This window comes from Phocoena sinus, chromosome 12 (assembly GCF_008692025.1).
Source record: "Phocoena sinus isolate mPhoSin1 chromosome 12, mPhoSin1.pri, whole genome shotgun sequence".
In the NCBI taxonomy this organism is placed as follows: domain Eukaryota; kingdom Metazoa; phylum Chordata; class Mammalia; order Artiodactyla; family Phocoenidae; genus Phocoena; species Phocoena sinus.
Genome location: NC_045774.1, coordinates 34,527,672 through 34,546,535, shown reverse-complemented (window position 1 = coordinate 34,546,535; position 18,864 = coordinate 34,527,672). Strand labels below are relative to the sequence as shown.

Below are 18,864 nucleotides of genomic sequence, written 5' to 3'. Positions count from 1 at the left end.
AAAACATAGGAAAAACACTCTTTGACATAAATCACAGCAAGATCTTTTTTGATCCACCTTCTAGAGTAATGGAAATAAAAACAAAAATAAACAAATGGGACCTAATGAAACTTAAAAGCTTTTGCACAGCAAAGGAAACCATAAACAAGGCGAAAAGATAACCCTCAGAATGGGAGAAAATATTTGCAAACGAATCAACAGACAAAGAACTAATCTCCAAAATATATAAACAGCTTATGCAGCTCAATATTAAAAAAAAAACAACCCAATCCAAAAGTGGGCAGAAAACCTAAATAGACATTTCTCCAAAGACATACAGATGGCCAAGAAGCACATGAAAAGCTGCTCAACATCACTAATTATTAGAGAAATGCAAATCAAAACTACAATGAGGTATCACCTCACACCAGTTCAAATGGGCATCATTAGAAAATCTACAAACAACAAATGCTGGAGAGGGTGTGGAGAAAAGGGAACCCTCTTGCACTGTTGGTGGGAATGTAAATTGATACAGCCACTATGGAGAACAGTATGGAGGTTCCTTAAAAACCTAAAAATAGAATTACTATATGATCCAGCAATCCCACTACTGGGCATATATCCTGAGAAAACCATAATTCAAAACCACACATGCACCCCAATGTTCACTGCAGCACTCTTTACAATAGCCAGGTCATGGAAGCAACCTAAATGCCCATCGACAGACGAATGGATAAAGAAGATGTAGTACATATATACAATGGAATATTACTCAGCCATAAAGAGGAATGAAATTGGGTCATTTGTTGAGACGTGGACGGATCTAGAGACTGTCATACAGAGTGAAGTAAGTCAGAAAGAGAAAAACAAATATCGTATATTAACACATATATGTGGAACCTAGAAAAGTGGTACAGATGAACTGGTCTACAGAGCAGAAATTGAGACACAGATGTAGAGGACAAACGAATGGACCCCAAGGGGGAAATGCTGCGGGGTGGTGGTGGTGGTGGTGTGATGAATTGGGCGATTGGGGTTGACATGTATACACTGATGTGTACAAAACTGATGACTAATAAGGACCTGCTGTATAAAAAAATAAATAAAATAAAATTTTCAGAAATTAAAAAAAAAATTACCTAGAATTTGGAAATGACATACTTAAGTTTTCAAACTGAAACAGGCTTAATTAATTTTTATGGCAAATTTCATTATATCTAAGTATGTGTCTAAAAGAAAGATAAATCAACATTTTTTGTTTTCTTATAAAGAAGAAGTTAATTATATAAAAATATTTTTTAAACATAAGAGGGGAGATAAAACATTACAATCTTTATCAGCTTTAGACTACCACTGCTTACATTTTGGTATATCCAGTGTGAGTGTGTGTGTGTGTGTTTGTGTATTATACATTTTTAAACAAGCATTTTTATCTTACAAGTAACCCTCCCTCCCACCACCAGAAATGAAAATGGTTATAGAAAATGAGCTAAATTAGAAAATTTCCCAAAAAAGTTATCTTGACTTCAAATTGATAAAGAGATAAGAAGACAGCAACTCGGAGCATGAGAGACATTCCTGATGGTGTTTATTACAAGTTTTTCAGTTTCAAACTAATCTAAAGTAAAAACAGTATATATTCATGCAACCTTAGTTTACACTTCCCAAATTTTCTTCCTGGGTAAACATGAATTGTTCTGGTTTGGGTATGTTTTCTGTTTTTCCAAAGGGAGCTCTTGTGAAAAAAATTTCCATTCCATCTTCTCTAAAAAGGTAGCATTGGTTTCTTCTCTCTGCTTCTGAGTCATTTCATTAAACATTGTCTTTCTGCCTATTCTTTCAGGGAAAGTCCCTGTACAGTTAGGGCTAATGTTAATCATAATGTGATGCTTTTCTGCATTTCCCACTGCAACAACTTTTTTAGCCAAGTGTGAATTTGGGGGACCCCACTAAAACTTATCTTTAAAGAGAAAATAAAGGTATACATTTAAGTTTGGTTAATGTTAGGCAATGCATGTTTCCTTGAAGAGCTAATACTCAATTCTGGAATACTCTTTGTCTCAACTCAGCATTCAAGTTGAATCCTTTGCAATTAGGCCTGAATTAGCAATACATGGTAGGAAATCTACCGAGACAATCTTATTCAAGTCTTGAAGCAAGATGGTTGTTTCTACTTATTTTTTTCTTAACAAATTTTGTAAATTCTAGCTTGCAGTTTTTCTCAATTTCTAGTTTCTCCTATACTATTATTATTAAACAATTCATGTATTTTTTGCAAAGTTTCACTTTCTAAGTTTGATTTTTTAATTTACTTTCCAAGACTATAGTTATTTTTCTCTAAAGTGCTTTCATAAATCTTGTCTCCAGCTCTCATTTATTCTGTGAATTGTTTTGTTTACATTTTTGCATCACATCATACACTTCATTATACAATGATTATTTGATGCACTAATAATTTCTGAACTTGCCTCATTCCAGACTTTTAAATTAAAATTTGCTTTATAGTTCATCTATTTGGTCTCAATTTTCTTTACAAATATTCTGTGAATTAATTTTTTTTCCATTTATTCAGTTTCATTTCAACTTAAGAGAAGCTATACAGTGAATTTCCATTTTGTTGGGTGGTCCTCCTCTGGTTCTACTTCTGTTTGTATTTATAAATAGATAAAGTTCCTTTTGGATCACTCTCCAACATTTGTAGCAGAAAAAAAAATCATCAGGACTTTCCTTGAACAGCCTTGCATTTGATATGGCTTTATTTGTAACACTACTCTTTTACATTTTCATTTAGTTTATAAAAGCTAAGAAAAGTGAAGAGCCATTTTCTTATACTGAATGATACAATTAACATGTTTTCTTCATTGATGTGTCAACTTGACTGGGCTGCTGTAGCCAGCTATTTAATCAAACACTGATCTAAGTGTTGCCATGAAGGTATTTTGTAGACTGTGGTTACCATCCAAATAACCTGACTTTAAGTAAAGGGTGTTATCCTCAATATGTGGATAAGCCTTATCCAATCAGCTGAAGGTCTAAAGAGCAAAAACAGAAGTTTCCCAGAGAAGAAGAAATTCTGCCTCAAGACTGCAACTTAAACTTCTGCCTGAGTTTCCAGCTTGTCAGCCTGTCCTGTAGATGTAGAACTTATTAGCCCCCATAATTACATTAGCCAAGACCTTAAAATTAATTAAATAACTAATTAATATATAATCATGTATAGACAATATAATATAATTATATATAATATCAATTTATATAATATTATATACTTTTTCTCTGGAGAACACTGAATGATCAAACGTTATTTATTGGTAGTTTAAGAATAAATAAATAAATAAAAATATATATGTATATACGTATATATACACACATATATAGTAAAAACTGTACTTTGCTTGCTGTTTGACGTTTTTATCAGCAGTAAGATTTCTGCCTAAAGGAAGAAAATGAAATGGAAGCTGGCTAGAGCATCCACGGGTTCTAAAGATCACGTTATGTCACAGTACTTTCAGGGAAACATTAGGAAAAACATCACTAATAAAAATTGAACCTGTTATATAAATATGTGATATCAACTTTGGTGCCAAAAAAGTGAATATTCATTCTCCTTAGCTATTAAGTTCATAAATATGTCATTGTAACAAATCAAATCTGGATATGGTGGGTGAGAAAACCTTCTTGATACCTAAATAGGAACTTTGTACTGTACAACATATATAGACAGAAGCAATTATTTTAGTTGCTTCATTCATTCATTCATGTATTTAATTTATTGAATAATGAACATTTACTTTATCTCAAGCACTGAGAAGATAAAAATAAATACATAAGAAATTGACTCAGATGCTTCCATAAATTACTAAAAATTATGTTGTGTTAAAAAGATTAAGTTTATAAATTACACTTATCACTTAGTAATATTAGCAACCAGTCCTTTCAGGGTTATACTAGGTCCAGGAAAAACTCTGGCCTAGGACAATTTAAGTAAGTAGTGAGGTTTATGGGTAAAATATGTTGCTTTTCAACTCTTTCTTCCCTCAAATTTGCCATAGGGTAAAAAGGAGAAAAAGAAAGAAAAAGTTTCAATGAATCTAAAAGATGTCTGCAATCCTTAAACTAGATAAAGATTGAACTCAGATGGAAGAACAGTCAATGATTCGGTAGAATAGAAAAAGGAAAGCCTATGTGCCTAAGGAGTTCGAGTCCAGTGAAAAGTCAGCCTTTTTTGCCCCACACAACTCCCCAAAAGTTTTTGAATTGGAGGCATAAAGCCCCTCTGAAGGTGGAGGAGAAGGTAGAGGACAAAACAAGGGATTATGTGAATGTTTGAAGCATGGTTAAACCCAGGTCTTCAGCTTTAATTTGGGGAAGACAGGTGACAACCCCTCCCACCTCTCTCTCTGCAGGAAACAGTATAGGGTCATAGAATCTGGAAAGTAGGCATAGGTGAGCAGCGGAGAAGCATGGAACTGAAAGCAAAGAAAGGAACTCTAAATCTATGGGGGAACAGTGAAAGCCTCAGCAACTTCTCCACTCAGTTACAAGAGTTTCATAACCCCCAGGAGGTATCAAGAAGATTCTTTTCAGATGAAATTGAACAAGTCCTGGAGGAAGGACTCACAGGATCTGAATTTGGGGAATTCTCCAATGAAAAAGCCAACAAAATGAAACCTAAAATTCATAAAACAAAGAGCTTGTATATCAATAGTGCCTCACTTGTAAATTAAATTAAAAATGTGTCTAACACGTAAATATGAACAAATGGGAAATAATCACCAAGAATTTGAGGAAAACATTTAACAAGAATGACAGACTAAAACTTTAAAAAAAGGCCAAAAGAGGCAGATAAAATGCAAGGAACAGTAGAAAACTTTAAGAAATAGTAGTATATTCTCAGAGAGATAAGATATTGAGTCCTTAAACAAGAACATGTTAACAGTTAAAAAATGATATAAGAAATAACTCTTAGGAAATTAAAAAATATGATAGCTGAAATTAAAAATTCATTAAAACAGTTGGAAATGTAGTTAAGAAATTTCCCCTGAAGGTAAACCAAAGACAGACATAAAATAAAGAAAAATAGTTCTACATTAGTATGGGAGCTTCAACATGAGATTAGAAGTTACAGAAGGACAGAAGAGAAAAAACAGTTGAAAGGCAATTATCAAAGAATTTATCCTAGAAATGAAGGACCTGAATTTCCAACCTGAAAACTTTCCTCACAATGAAAGAACAGACCTACCACAAAGCACATTACTGTGAAACTTCTGAATACCATGTAATCTCTCAAAGGCAATATTGGAAACAATAAGTTATTTGAGTCCAGAAATTGCTAGTAAACACAGATGCAAGTCAAAGAGTAACCACCAGGATGGTGTTAAGTCGAAGTCCCAGGACAACACTGTAATGGACTAAATGTTTGTGTCCCCTAATATTCATATGTTGAAACTCAGCTTCATAATGTGAGGGGGTCAGGAGGTGGCATCTTTGGGAGGTGATTAGAATTAGATGAGGTCATGAGGATGGAGCCCTCATCAATGAGATCAGAGACCTTATAAAAGTCACCAGAGGCTTTGCTTCCCCTCTCTGCTCTCTGTGTAAGGATACTGTAAGGATAAGGATACTGTAAGTCCGCAATCTGCAACCTGGAAGAGTTTCCTCACCAGAATTCCACAGTGCTGGCACCCTAATCTCAGACTTTCAGCCTCTAGAACTGTAAGAAATAAATTTCTGTTGCTTATAAGCCACCCAGTTTACTGTATTTTTATAATAGTATCCCAAGCTAAGACAAGCACCTATGTATTAGTTCTAGAGAGCCACAAATACAGACTGGAGCATGAGGTTGGAGGGTTCCAGGAGGAATACTTCAGGATAAAAAAAATAACAGAAGAGGTAGATCTCCTGACAGTTTGGGCTCTGGAAAATTGCAATGAATGGCTTTTTTTGTTTTCTTTTACAAAGATGTTGGAAAATACTTCAAGACTTAGGAAAGGATTGAAGAAAACTAAGAAATGAAATAGTAAGGTCATTATTACAGAAAAATAAAGCTATACAGAAATGAAATTATGGTCATTATCTACCACTTGATTCAGCAATGAACTGTCACAATAATGAAACTGCAAATGCTTAACCATAACTTATCATATACTGAGAGAATGGGAAAGGGAAGAGGAAGTAGGAATATAAGACCATTAAATCTTCATCACCACACATGGAAGTCAGTAGTTACTGTCTAAAACTGATCACTTGAAAAATAGCAGTATCCGTATATTATTGGAAATGTGAATGGAAATACAAGAAAGCAGGAGCGAAATATTTAAAGGAGTTACCTCAGAGTAGCAGAATGTGGGGGAAATTTGGGAATGGTCAAGGGCACAAGGTTTGTTGGAAACTTTGTCTTTTTACTACTATTTGACATTTTTGACTTTGATAAAAATGGAAATTATTTTTGAAAATACATGAGAGAAAGACAAAGTCTCAGAATAGTAAAAGATCAATGTATTTTTTTCTTCTATTCATTTGTCACCTATTATAAAATATTCAGATACTGCCTTTCTGATATCACCATTCTGCTCGTGTGATTTCAGCCCTCTGCTTATAAATGAATTATGTCATATACTTGAGCAGAAACTTTTTCCCAAATTTGAATGGCATTAAGTTTTTCTCCTAAAGCAAAACACAACTTTCCAACTCTTAAAATTTCCACAAGTAAAGAACTACTTATCAATCAATACACCAAAAAAATCAATACACCAATACACCATTAAAAAGTTTTAAAATCAAGATTTTTTTTGAAGCTGCTTTAAACGGCTGGCTCCATTTTTCATTTGCAAATATTATGCATTCCATTTGTTACACTAATATGAATTTTATCTTCCTGTTAAAGGCACAAACAGAGTTTGCTATGACTTATATGAAACCAGTAGTTAGAGGTCTTGGATGGTTATTTATACCTCTTTTCCAAAGAGAGTTTTTAAAAAATCATTAAATGTAGGGTAAGAGTTAGAGGGGGTTGGCCTGTGACCAAGAGTTCCCAGGAACAAATATTCCATTTAAACACTTTGTGCTACATTTCTTTTTTCTTTTCTTTTTTTTTTTTAACATCTTTATTGGGGTATAATTGCTTTACAATGGTGTGTTAGTTTCTGCTTTATAACAAAGTGAATCAGCTATACATATACATATGCTCCCATGTGTCTTCCCTCTTGAGTCTCCCTCACTCCCACTCTCCCCATCCCACCCCTCCAGGCTGTCCCAAAGCCCCGAGCTAAAATCCCTGTGCCTTGCGGCTGCTTCCCCCTAGCTATCTACCTTACTACGTTTGTTAGTGTGTATATGTCCATGACTCTCTCTCGCCCTGTCAAAACTCACCCTTCCCCCTCCCCTACATTTCTTTTTTATAAAGCCTAAATTTTCCCATTAGTAACATTAAAAACTAGTACTAGGAGTAGAATATCTTATATTTTCTCTATTTACTTGCTATGTTCTCTTTTCCACAAATCAATATTTCATAGCTTCCTATAGTTCTCAGTCTTTTCCATCTTGCTTTTCCCCCTTAGGTTTCTCTAAAATCTCCTACTCCTGACAGACCTATTCTTTTTCTAGTCACTTTAGAAAAGAAGGAATCAAGTCAAGAGGAGTTTGAACTGTGCCTGACACTCAAAGTCACTGGAAAACAACTTAGCAGGCAACATGCCCTTGACTTCAAGGCAAGTTCAAATCTTCAATATAAGAAAGAATCATGTAAAACAAGACCACAATTGATTAAAAAACAGTTTACATTTTATATTTAGAAGAAAAATGCCTATAACAACAATAATTTTTTAAATTTAACTTTTTGTGTTGGACACCCATCCTCTATTTTCAGGAAATATTCTGTAGTCAGTATACATGCAAAGCAGTCTCACACAGTATCTGTCCTGAAATTGCTATACAATGAGAACTAATGTTTAAAATAATCCTTAAGAAATTAAAGGTCCAAAATAATTAAAATCAAAATTCAATTTTAATATCATTAAAGAATGGAAATTGGACTAAAACATTTGGGGAAGGATTTTACTTCATCTAAAGGCTTTCTTCTGGGACCTTAGCTAACATGAAACCATATTTAAGTCCATCTAAACACTTCTGTTAATATCCCTTGCTCTTCTGTCAATGTTTATATGTAATAAACTGCACCACCATTCAACCAGCAGATCAAGCCAGAAGCCTGGGAATCAGGTTAACTTCTTTCCCCTTCCAATAGACCTTCAGATCTGGCTAGCTGTACTTCTGAAATACCCATTAAGAAGAGCTGTCCCTATCACTATTGTATTAACCCCCCAGTACTCTGCCACAGAACCAGTGGCCTCACTACAATTCTCCCACCTTGTTTCTCCAGCTGAAGAACCATTATTAATTTGCTCTTTGGACAAATGTTAACCCCTTAACATATATTTCAAGATCCTCCATGACTGATTCCACTACCCCATTGCATGTTTTGATATCTGTCTCAGCCTGCCTTCTCCTCTCTTGTCTCACACCAGGTGCACTGGAACCACAGTCTCTTGCTGACCTGCTTTCCTGCAAGCTGCGTCTGCTTCCTCCAATGTTGACCCCGCTCTCTCAGCCTGCCCATCTCCTATTCACCCTTCAGATCTTAGTTTAAATGTAATTTCCGCAGTGAAGGCCTTCGTGATCCCTAACCTAAATTCATTAAATGCTGTAACCATCTTGTTCATGTGCTTAGGTTCTGGGTTCGCCTTCATTTGCACCTGCATGATAGGAGATGCCAATGGTTTTAGAAAAATAACAAAATTTAAAATGAGAAAATGCTATCCATTTTTTAGGAAAACTCAGTTATCAATTTTGATTGTACATTTTGGGAAAACCGACAAAACACTAATGTGAGGTCTAAAGTTTGCTGCGACTTCAATATTTTGTCAACTTAAAAAAATAATCATGCTGTGGCCTCAATTTTTTGTGGTACAAAAAAAAATCACTACTTGAGTGGAATTCCTTACCTACACCTTTTGCTCAAATGAATTAATTGATTTCTGGTTAAATATATGTATGTAACAAAATTTAACATAGCTCTAAAACCTACTCAAAAGGCATGTCAAGTTTTCCACAATTGCATGTGACCAACAATATTAATGGGGGCAGAGATAAATAGAATTTGAGATATCCAAGGGGTACTCTTTGACCAAACATTTTTACATATTGCTTTTTTTCCCTCGGGTGTATTACATATAGTATCTTAATAGAACCTTATTTCATTCTCAAAACAACTCCAAGTCATAGACAAAAGGGATATCATCATCCCCTTTGTATAGATGCAGTTTACATGGCTCACCCAAAGCTACCACCTGTTAAGTTATTGACCAGAGTTAGAATCCAGGACTTTTTACTGCAAATACAGAACTCTTTGTTCCATACTTGTTATGCTTATGTGCCATAATCTTAAAAAGTCAAGGTGTTAATTTCTTTAGGATTACAATGCTCTCTCCAGCTATTCTTATTTTAAAATGCAAAAATCTTATGAAGATTACATATTAAAATACACTTATGTGGGAAGAGGGAAAGGGGGAGGATCAGGATAGGGGTATGGGATTAAGTTATACAAAGTACTATGTATAAGATAGATAAGCAACAAGGATATATTGTACAGCACAGGGAAATATAGCCATTTTTGTAATAATTCTAAAGGGAGTATAATGTATAAAAATATTGAATCACTATGCTGTACACCTGAAACTAATATAATATTGTAAAACAACTATATTTCAATAGAATCCTTTTAAACCCACACTTACGTGTGAATTAATTTGTCATATCATTTTCCCTTAAGTCAGAAGGACTCCAAGCTAATAGCAGGATTTATGACCAATGAGGGATGGCTGAAAAAAAAAAAGAAAAAAGGCTCTCACAAAAATAGGAGTAAGGGACACATAAAGAAACTTTATGTGTCTTACCTCTTTTATGACCACCTCCATACAAGAAAGCTTCTTTCTAGCCAATTAATTCTCTATTCTAAAAAGTAGCTCTTTTCTGATCCTATTTAACTGGCAGTGATAAAAATAAATATTTTAATCTGTCTGTACCTGACAATTACAGCATTTTACATTTGGATAGCACCACACAATTTAAAATATTTGCTTACATACATTACTGAATTTGAGTCTTCATGATTTGCTTATTTATAGATGAGAATCTGACTCTCAGTGGGCTTAATGGGCAAGTCAGGGACAGAGTTCCATTCTTTAGACTAAAGCTTTTCTCTTTCCCAAACCCCACAATCATGTTCATAAAGCATCATTCTCAGGGGATACTTACATTTCATCACACCTTGAATTTCATAAACAGGCTTGAGAATCACAGCACCATAAAAGCCTTTAGGGAATGGATTTGTTAAGTCCCACTTATTTGAAAAGTCTGTAAGTTTCACAGTTCGTGTTCTGTTCTTGGGGATCTTCCATTGGACAATTTCCTTTAGGGTATAAATATGTTCATCATCACATTCATAGAACTCTCCTTCTTGTGACAAAGGCAAAGTAAATGAGTGATTTTGATGATTCCTTAGCACACCACAGTTCACCATTATTTCTCCATTGATCTCTTCGACTGAGTTGAGCATGATTTGCTCACCTTGCTTTATGATGAGATTCTCTAGTTTTATATCCTTCTGATGATAGAAGCAAGGATGCCCCAGTCTACTCGGTCCAATATGGATGGTTCTTGTAATTTCTTCCATAGTGAGGTATGGAGTTTTATCAGCCACAATCTTAAAAAGACCTGAGAACAGAATTCTGTGAATTAGAAAGTTCTCATAAGAAAATCACAGCAAGAGAGCTATAAAACAAGTAAAACGTAGCATTTAAAAGTAATGTACCTTTTTCAAGATTAGAGATATTTGTTTCAATCTTGAATTCTTCTAGGTAAAATCTTAATGTATTTTCTGTAGGCTACTGGATTGTCAGATCCAGACAGGCCACATAGATGGAAAGGGGAAAATAGCGTGAGATAGAAAAGGCCCACTTCTTGGAAATGCAATCTGCATGAGATACTGGCTATCTCCCAACCACATGTGTGATCTTGGGCAGGGCATTTAATCTCTCAAGATCGCATTTTTAATTTTTAAAATGAAAGGATTGGATCAATATTTCCATATATATTCTCTGGAAACACCAAAATTAAAAGATATTCCAGAAGGAAACTGTTTCATGGTCAAGTTAACGATTACAAAGCTATTACCTGGAACTAGCCCATGGTGATGGTTGTAACACATTGTGAATGCACGTAATGACACTAAATTGTACACTTTAAAATGGTAAAGTTGATGTTATATGCATTTTACCACAATAAAAAATATCTACATATTTCCAAGTAATTTAAGATTTCTCAGAAACTTTAGATGCACTGTGACTCACAAGAGGGGAATATAACATGCAGAATTTCCCAAATTTCTTTCATTCTAAAACTCTTGGGGAAACATTCATAAATAAATTACAAAATAGTATGTCACGATATATTAGTGATCCACATAACTCTCCTTGAGAAATGCCAGGTTAGGTAGTTGTTCTGGATTGAATACTCTTGATTATATATCATTCATTCTTCTCATTACTTTTCTAATTTTGCCATGGTTTCACTATTTCAAATTTTTTCCTCTAATACTATTGGGATAGTCACTGACACAATGAATTTTTGTTCTTTAAGACACAGCTTTTTATGCTTGCATGTTTAAGTTTCATTCTTCTCTTTGAATTATTTTGCTTTTATTTTATAAGCACATGTGTTTTGTAGCACTTTCAGAAATTTATTTATTGAATAAATCTTAATAAATTCCAGAGAAAATAAGAACAAAGGAAAAATTAGGTAATTGCTTTGTTAACCTCAAAGTAAATTAAGACAATTATTATATAATAGCATACACTAAGAAGGCAGTATATAAAGAATCCTACTAGAATGATATAGCTTGTAAAAGTTATTTATTCATTTAGTCAAAAATACAGTCCAATTATATTTATCTATGTATCAAATTATTATTAACCAGGTTACAATGTCTTTTATGTGTATTTTGGGTTATAGTACAAAGATTTATGATGTTATTTTTTTAGTCGATCTTTGCTCAAATGAAAAAAAATACAGGATTTTGGTTACTTTTAAATATAAATGTCCTGAAAAAGTGGGTGATACAATCCTGGCAAAGGCTGAGGAAGGTAGCATGTGCAATCTGTCCTGAAAACCTTTATAAATCGAATAGTGTTCATTCCCTGCATGGTGTGCTTGAAGACAGTAAGGCAAAGAAACATTTACTTTGAAGGAACTTCTTATTTATTATGTCTTGTATCAGGGAAAATCCAATAAAATAGTACTCTCGAATCCTCCACAGTAACTGAATTTGTGTGTGTGTGTGTGCGCGTGCCCGTGTGCAAGTACATGCACATGTTTAATCTCATTTGTTTCCATGTGAAGATTTGTTTCTAAGAGTCCACAGTCATCATCAGGGTATAAAACATTCAGCAGTTTTTGTGAAATAAATTTAAGTAATAGCTACCTAGAATCTCATAAGCATAGAGAAACATGGTTTCATTTCTATCCTCGCTATATTGATGACATAAGTCACAGAAGAATTAAGTCAGCATCTTCTTTCCTGGGGAATTGGGTTCACCTAAGGTAATAACAGCCCCAAAATGTTATGAAGTAGAAAAAGCCTGAAACCCTAAGGGCCACTATTATTTCAAGTTAATCACACACTTCAGAGCTGTCTTGTTGGATGTCTCTATTGCAAGAAAAATCTAAGAAATCTGTGTGTTTTCCCTTAGGAGATGATTAAGGACACAGTTTAGCATGCTAAGTGGCAGAGTACAGGAAAAATATTTTATTAACATTTTCTTTATATGTTATTGCAGCAGTCCAAAGAGTCCCTTCTTACAAACAGCCACTCGATACCGTATAAACTAGGGCAAGTATATACAGCTATATATGTATACATACATATATATGTGAATGATGTCATATTGGAACTTTAATTTCAGAATAAACTATAGCACCATAGATATGATCAGCTTTAAATTCAACCAATTTTTTCTCCATCTTTTTCTCAGAGTGTAATAATAGTTTTATACAAGAGAAAATATAATTTATTTTTCAAAACACAAACAAAACATATTTCAGGAGCTGAGTGATCATTAGAGAGATAATAAAATAAGCCAATATGTAATCCTCACAATGTAAGTTAAAAAGCAGGAAGAAAATAGATTTCTATTTCCAAATTTGATTGTCACCTATTAAAATGGATATTCGTGTTATTTTTACCTAGGAGAAATTGTTCATAAGGAGTATGTTACTTGAGAAACAAAAATTATGAGGAAATGCAATTAGTTGATCTGTTGAAAAATAGTCATAAGTAAATTTATCTTTAAGATCTCGTCCCTGAATCTCAGGCTTTTGGGGAGTTTATATTTTTATCCAATTCTTAATGATCTGCAATCATTATTGTTAATAGTAACAATTGAAATTTGCTTAAAAAGTTGCAAGCTTGAATAATTTTCTTCATATGCATCATTTATATTCTTTCAAGAACAGTAAAACAAATATTATTACTGGGGGATATAAAAACGGTCATGATTTTCATAGTCATGGCTATGGAATCTCAAGCCAAACCTTTTAAATCCAAGTCTCATAATCTTACCTCCACATCAGGCCACCTCCCTGTCACACAAATGACTTGCAAGGACATTTCCTATGAGAACATGTTTATTCCAGTTCACAAGATATGTATGTGGGTCTCACAGGTTGGCCCTCCCTTTGCATTGGTCAGCCTTTCCAGACCCTCCAGTATGAGAAGAGCAAAAATAACTTCCTGGTTCAGAGTGAAGAATTTACACTCATCAGATTTTTTCCTACTTTTTTCTCTAACTCATCAATTCTCACCCAAATAGGGAGTAATTTAAAAAATTAAAATTTCCACCTGTGTATCACAATACTATTTATATACATAAGATCATTGTGTATGATGTTATGTGTGAAAGGAGTTCACAATCTTTTTTCTTTGTCTAATCTCTAGCTTGCTTTCAGTTCCAACCAAATATATTCCCTCTATCTCTGAGATAAGGAATCTTAGAGTGAATTTTATGTACTAATTCTCATCTTCCTCTCATATTATCAAAATTAGGATTGTTAAAATATTAGCAGCTTAGAATGTGCTGGAAATTTACATGTCTGATAGAATTCAATTTTCCAAATTACAATACGAGGTAGCTAGAAATAAAAAACAAACACTTCACAGATAACCACAGGAAAGCTTGAAGAGATACCATAAATTCTCTATCATCACACAGCTCATAAGATACAAGTAGGATTTTGTGTCTCTAAAGCTCAAGGGCTTAATCACATGGTTACATATTTAAGCCTTTCATTATTATTGTAAATCGTAAATTGTTTGTGCAGCCTTTCACCGTCCTTTTGGGTGCAGAAATTCTTAGAACTTTTTAAAACAAGCAACATAAGAAAGTGAACTTCACTGATATTTGACATTGATTGGCACTAGTCTCATCTCCTCATACATCAGATGGCCACGTGACTGGAGGTACAGGCACGCGGGAGGCCTGGGAACTGCACAAGCTGAAGGGGTTGACAGCTCTGTCCACAAGATCATGTTCTTTGAGTGTGCTGCAGACCACCTGGCCATATGTAAGTGGGTTTCCAGAATACATTATCACAGTTTTTAAATAAAGTAAATCTCACAAAATGGATAAATGCCTTCACACATCTCTTGCAAAGAAACCATGTATTGAAAATAAAACTAATATAAACACAAATGAACAAAAAAAAGGACAAAGTCTACATTTCTACTCTCACTCAATCTCTTCTTTAGCCATATTATGAAATAAAACAATGACACTCTCGTCTAATAAAATATGAAGAGTGGCTGAAACTTCTTTAACACTTTAAAGTTATCAACATGTGGATTCACATCCACTATCATCATAAAGAAATTTGCCTTTGAGATATAGATGAACAACACATCAAATATGCATGCATATATATGCATAGCTGCCATAATTTTAAATAAATACATATATATTTGAGATACTGCTCAAAAATTTCTAATGGACTGAGCTATGTGAAGGAGAACATTTAGAGACAAATCAGACTGCTACATATTTTTGATCATGTGTCTTGTCTCTCTGCCAATAAAGCAAAGTGTGTTTCACTTATTTTTGTGAGTGTATGCCTCTGCCTCTTTAAAATGGCAATTTGTCCTGCAATCAAGTTCCTAAGCATCCTCGTTATTTTATACTTGCCTATATAGGTTTCTCATTCCACATTTCCCTATTATTTTGTTACATTTCCAAGACAATTCTTAGGTCAGCACATCCTACAAAAACGATCTTCTTCAAGACTATCCCAAATCTGGTATTTTGACTAGAATCCTAGCTCAAGCATCTCTATGTAACTTCAGATTAAAACGAGATGCATGAAATACCCTATCAAAGCAAAAAACTCAAAATTCTTGAGCAAAGTAATGAAACATATAATAATAATAATGTCCAAACTGTGAGAAAATTCTCCAGATTTCTGAGATTACTGAAAATCATCAACTAATGAGTGATTCAAACAATCTTGACAGAAGTCTCCAAGAGCAGAAACAAGGAATGTGAGGAAAGTCAAATTCATAAGAAAATTTTGTGTAGTAATTTAATGGAGTATTTAGGAGGGGGAGAAGACATATCTAAGACGGTGACCAAGTTTGTTAAGTGTTAGATGCTAAGTGTGGCTGTAGAATTCCTACGTGTGAATGTCTTTACATGTATAATGAAATCAGAATGATCTATAATAGCTATTAACAATTTTTAATAGTTCTTTTACCTGGTGATAAAAAGAATAAATCGTAAAATCTTTTGATTCATTTTTACCTCAATGGTTCAACCACTGCATGAAAAAGACCTTTATTTTCCCAGTAAAGCCTTGAAAGGAGTGATATGCAATATCTAATACATTTGAGATATTTAACAAATAATTTACATTAATAATGTTAGACTTTGAAATCAAATGATATAATTTGATATCAATGCCTAAATCTCTGTTATAATCATGGCTTTACTATTAAAAGTGCCATACATCCTTGTTCATGTTAAAGCTTTCTCTCTCCTAAGCAGTGAGAACGAGTAATAGACCTAGGATGAGGCGAGAAGATGTCAGAAATTCTTCTTCTCATAAACCTTGGCAAGAGCACAGTTCTCTGGACTCTTACAGTTCTCCAGAGCACTGCCCCTTTTGTTAGGAGAAGACACATAGAGGTTTCAGGACTGGAAAGAACGCCCACAGACATTAGATCCCCCAAATCTCTCACGAGGCTTTATTAGGAGACCGTCAAAATATCACACATTTACTACTCCTGGCTCTTGCTGACTTCAGGCAATAGAATTTTCAGGCCCAGCAACACACTACTATCCCAATAGGAAAGTGAAGTGGTTAAAAGTATGAATTTTTGATTCAAACAACCTGGGTTTAAGTTTGGCCTCAGTCCTTTCCCCACTGTGTAAACTTGAGAACTTAAACTCTCAGGGTTATAATTTCCTTTTCTATAAAATGGAGAAAATTGTTTCACCTACCTCATAAAGTCATTGTGATGATTAAATGAGTCAATACATGTAACATGCTTAGATAGCACTTGACACAGAGCAAGCACTGAAAAAGCAAATTACAAGAAATAATAGCTATTCTTTCATACCATTTTCTTTCACTCTGGAATTCTAAGCCATTGTAGGATGTTTATAACATCAGAGAGATGAATACTTACAGGGCCAAAGAGGATCCAGTTTGGATCAAATTAGATGAGACAAAATATGTAGAATCCACAGTTCAGTATCTGACACAGGCTGAGCAAAAAGTGTTCCCAGCTACCATTACAGATTTTGCCAGAGTGTTTGATTATGGAAAAGAGCCTCAGGTGACCTCTTTAGGTGCACTGCCTTTGGGGAAATATTTCCAGGTGGCTTTGAGGAATTTGTCTGACTCCAGGCTTTGATAAATTGCTTAGAATTTGACCACCAAAATTTTATGCCCATAATAAGCAGATTATAGGGAGATGTAAGCACATTTTAAATGCAAATATTGTGCTGGTTGTAGTTATTCACAAGGTATACATTATACACAGTTGCTGAAGTTCCCTTGAACAAAAGAAGCAGCAAAATGCCAAGGCATTTTTGAAAATGTGTTTTATTCATGGCTCTGAAGGGTAGTTGAAGCCAACTGAGGGAGGAGTATACCCTCCCTCTATTTTAATGATCTTAATTTTGCTAATGGAATGTTAGTGGAAAGAGTTTGGGAGCCATGTGGTGCTGATTGCGTTGTTCAGTATTGATGTTGCTTGCAAATTAAATGTACCTAAGTAGCCACCTGTTTATGCTTATGATTATATAAAACCCCATATGTTTCCCTCTCTACAAATGGGAGGTAAATATTGAAAAAATTATTCTGGTGTGAAGGGTGAAAACAGCAGCAATTCTTCTATAACTGTCAACATATGCTGTGGTGTTTCCTTTAATGTTGTGCTTTGTCTGACATATTTGCTGATTTTTACCATGCAGTGTTTAAAAAAATCTGTTACCCATGGTTATGCAAAACAATTAAAAATCAGTTTACATTAAATTCAAATTAGGAAGAGAGGTAATTTTCCAACGTAACCATAAGTTTTAAATGGATTTCAGAGCTTAAGATTTAAATAGATTTTGATTTGCACAATAAAGAGAACCAAACTTTTTTTTTCCTAAATTCGCCAGCATATATAAAGGAACATTTTCTTCCTAAGCACATCCTTTTGATCCCATATTACTAGGCAACCAAAAAACTAACTCGACTAACATAAATTTGAAAATCCCACCTGAAATTGGCAATAACTCTTCAACTGGCAAGCCCACCATCATTTCCACTGGATTGGCTCTGGAAAACAGTTTGCTGGACCTCATACAGAAGATCTGACTGGGTATTTAGTCAGCAAGAGCTCAAGAGCAGTTTTTGAGATGTCTTGTTTGAGCATTGGGAGATCCGGCGCAGGTAACACCTTTGGAACTAGTTCAGACTATTCAGAGATATGCCCCGACTATAGCTTGCAGGAAAGATCAGAGAGCCTGGACTTGCTGTTGTTGATCACTTTAGACACTACAGATAAACAAATTGGAGCTTCATATGGTTAATATCTGATCAAGAGGGATTTAAATGTCAACTGTCTAGCAGCCTAGACGTGACAGTCTCTAACTTCCCAATAAAGTATCGCAAAAAGACACAGAATATGTTAGAAAGAGATGAAAATTTACCCCATCATCAAAAACTAAGCATAACAGATCAGCTGCCCCCAAAGGCCAGAAGAACTTATTTTCATAATAAGGAAGATAGAGCTGAAATGAGAACATTAGAGGCCTAACCATACTGGGTCTCATGAAACAAAGAAACCTCTCTAAAGTTTTTTAAAGATATTTAACAATCACTGAGTACCCTCTACAGCCCAAAGTTTGTAGTAAGCACTTAACAATTACCTCTTTTCATTTATTTAAATTCATGTTGCTAAAAAAAAAAAAAAAAAACCTGAGACAGAGACACTGAAAACCCTTAAACTGTATACTTAAAACAGCTGAATGTTATGCTATGTAAATTATAGCTCAATAAAGCTGTTAATTTAAAAAGTGGGAGTGAGGAAGGATGGACAGTTAAGTAATAGCTTGAAAAAAGCAGGTAGATGGGCCCTGTCATTAGTTCCTGGTGGGATGTAAATTGGCAGAATCTTTATTGAATGTGATTTGGCAATATGCATCAAAAGCTTTAAAAACATTTTTACTTTTGAAGTCATAATTTTATGTATATGAAATTATCATAATAATCAGAAATGCATGCAAAACT

General features: G+C 34.3%; 1 protein-coding gene across 4 annotated transcripts in view; it reads right to left on the bottom strand.

The window, feature by feature from the left end:
- THEMIS (thymocyte selection associated) overlaps positions 1-18,864 on the bottom strand; it is a 203,454-nt gene that overhangs the window by 134,743 nt on the left and 49,847 nt on the right. For all 4 annotated transcript variants that reach the window (XR_004352617.1, XR_004352615.1, XR_004352616.1 and 1 more), the window contains exon 3: positions 10,294-10,752. Coding sequence is in view for 1 of the 4 variants with exons in the window: in XM_032651874.1 (XP_032507765.1) it covers positions 10,294-10,752 (459 nt within the window). In the remaining 3 variants the exon portion in view is untranslated. The remainder of the gene's footprint in view (positions 1-10,293; positions 10,753-18,864) is intronic.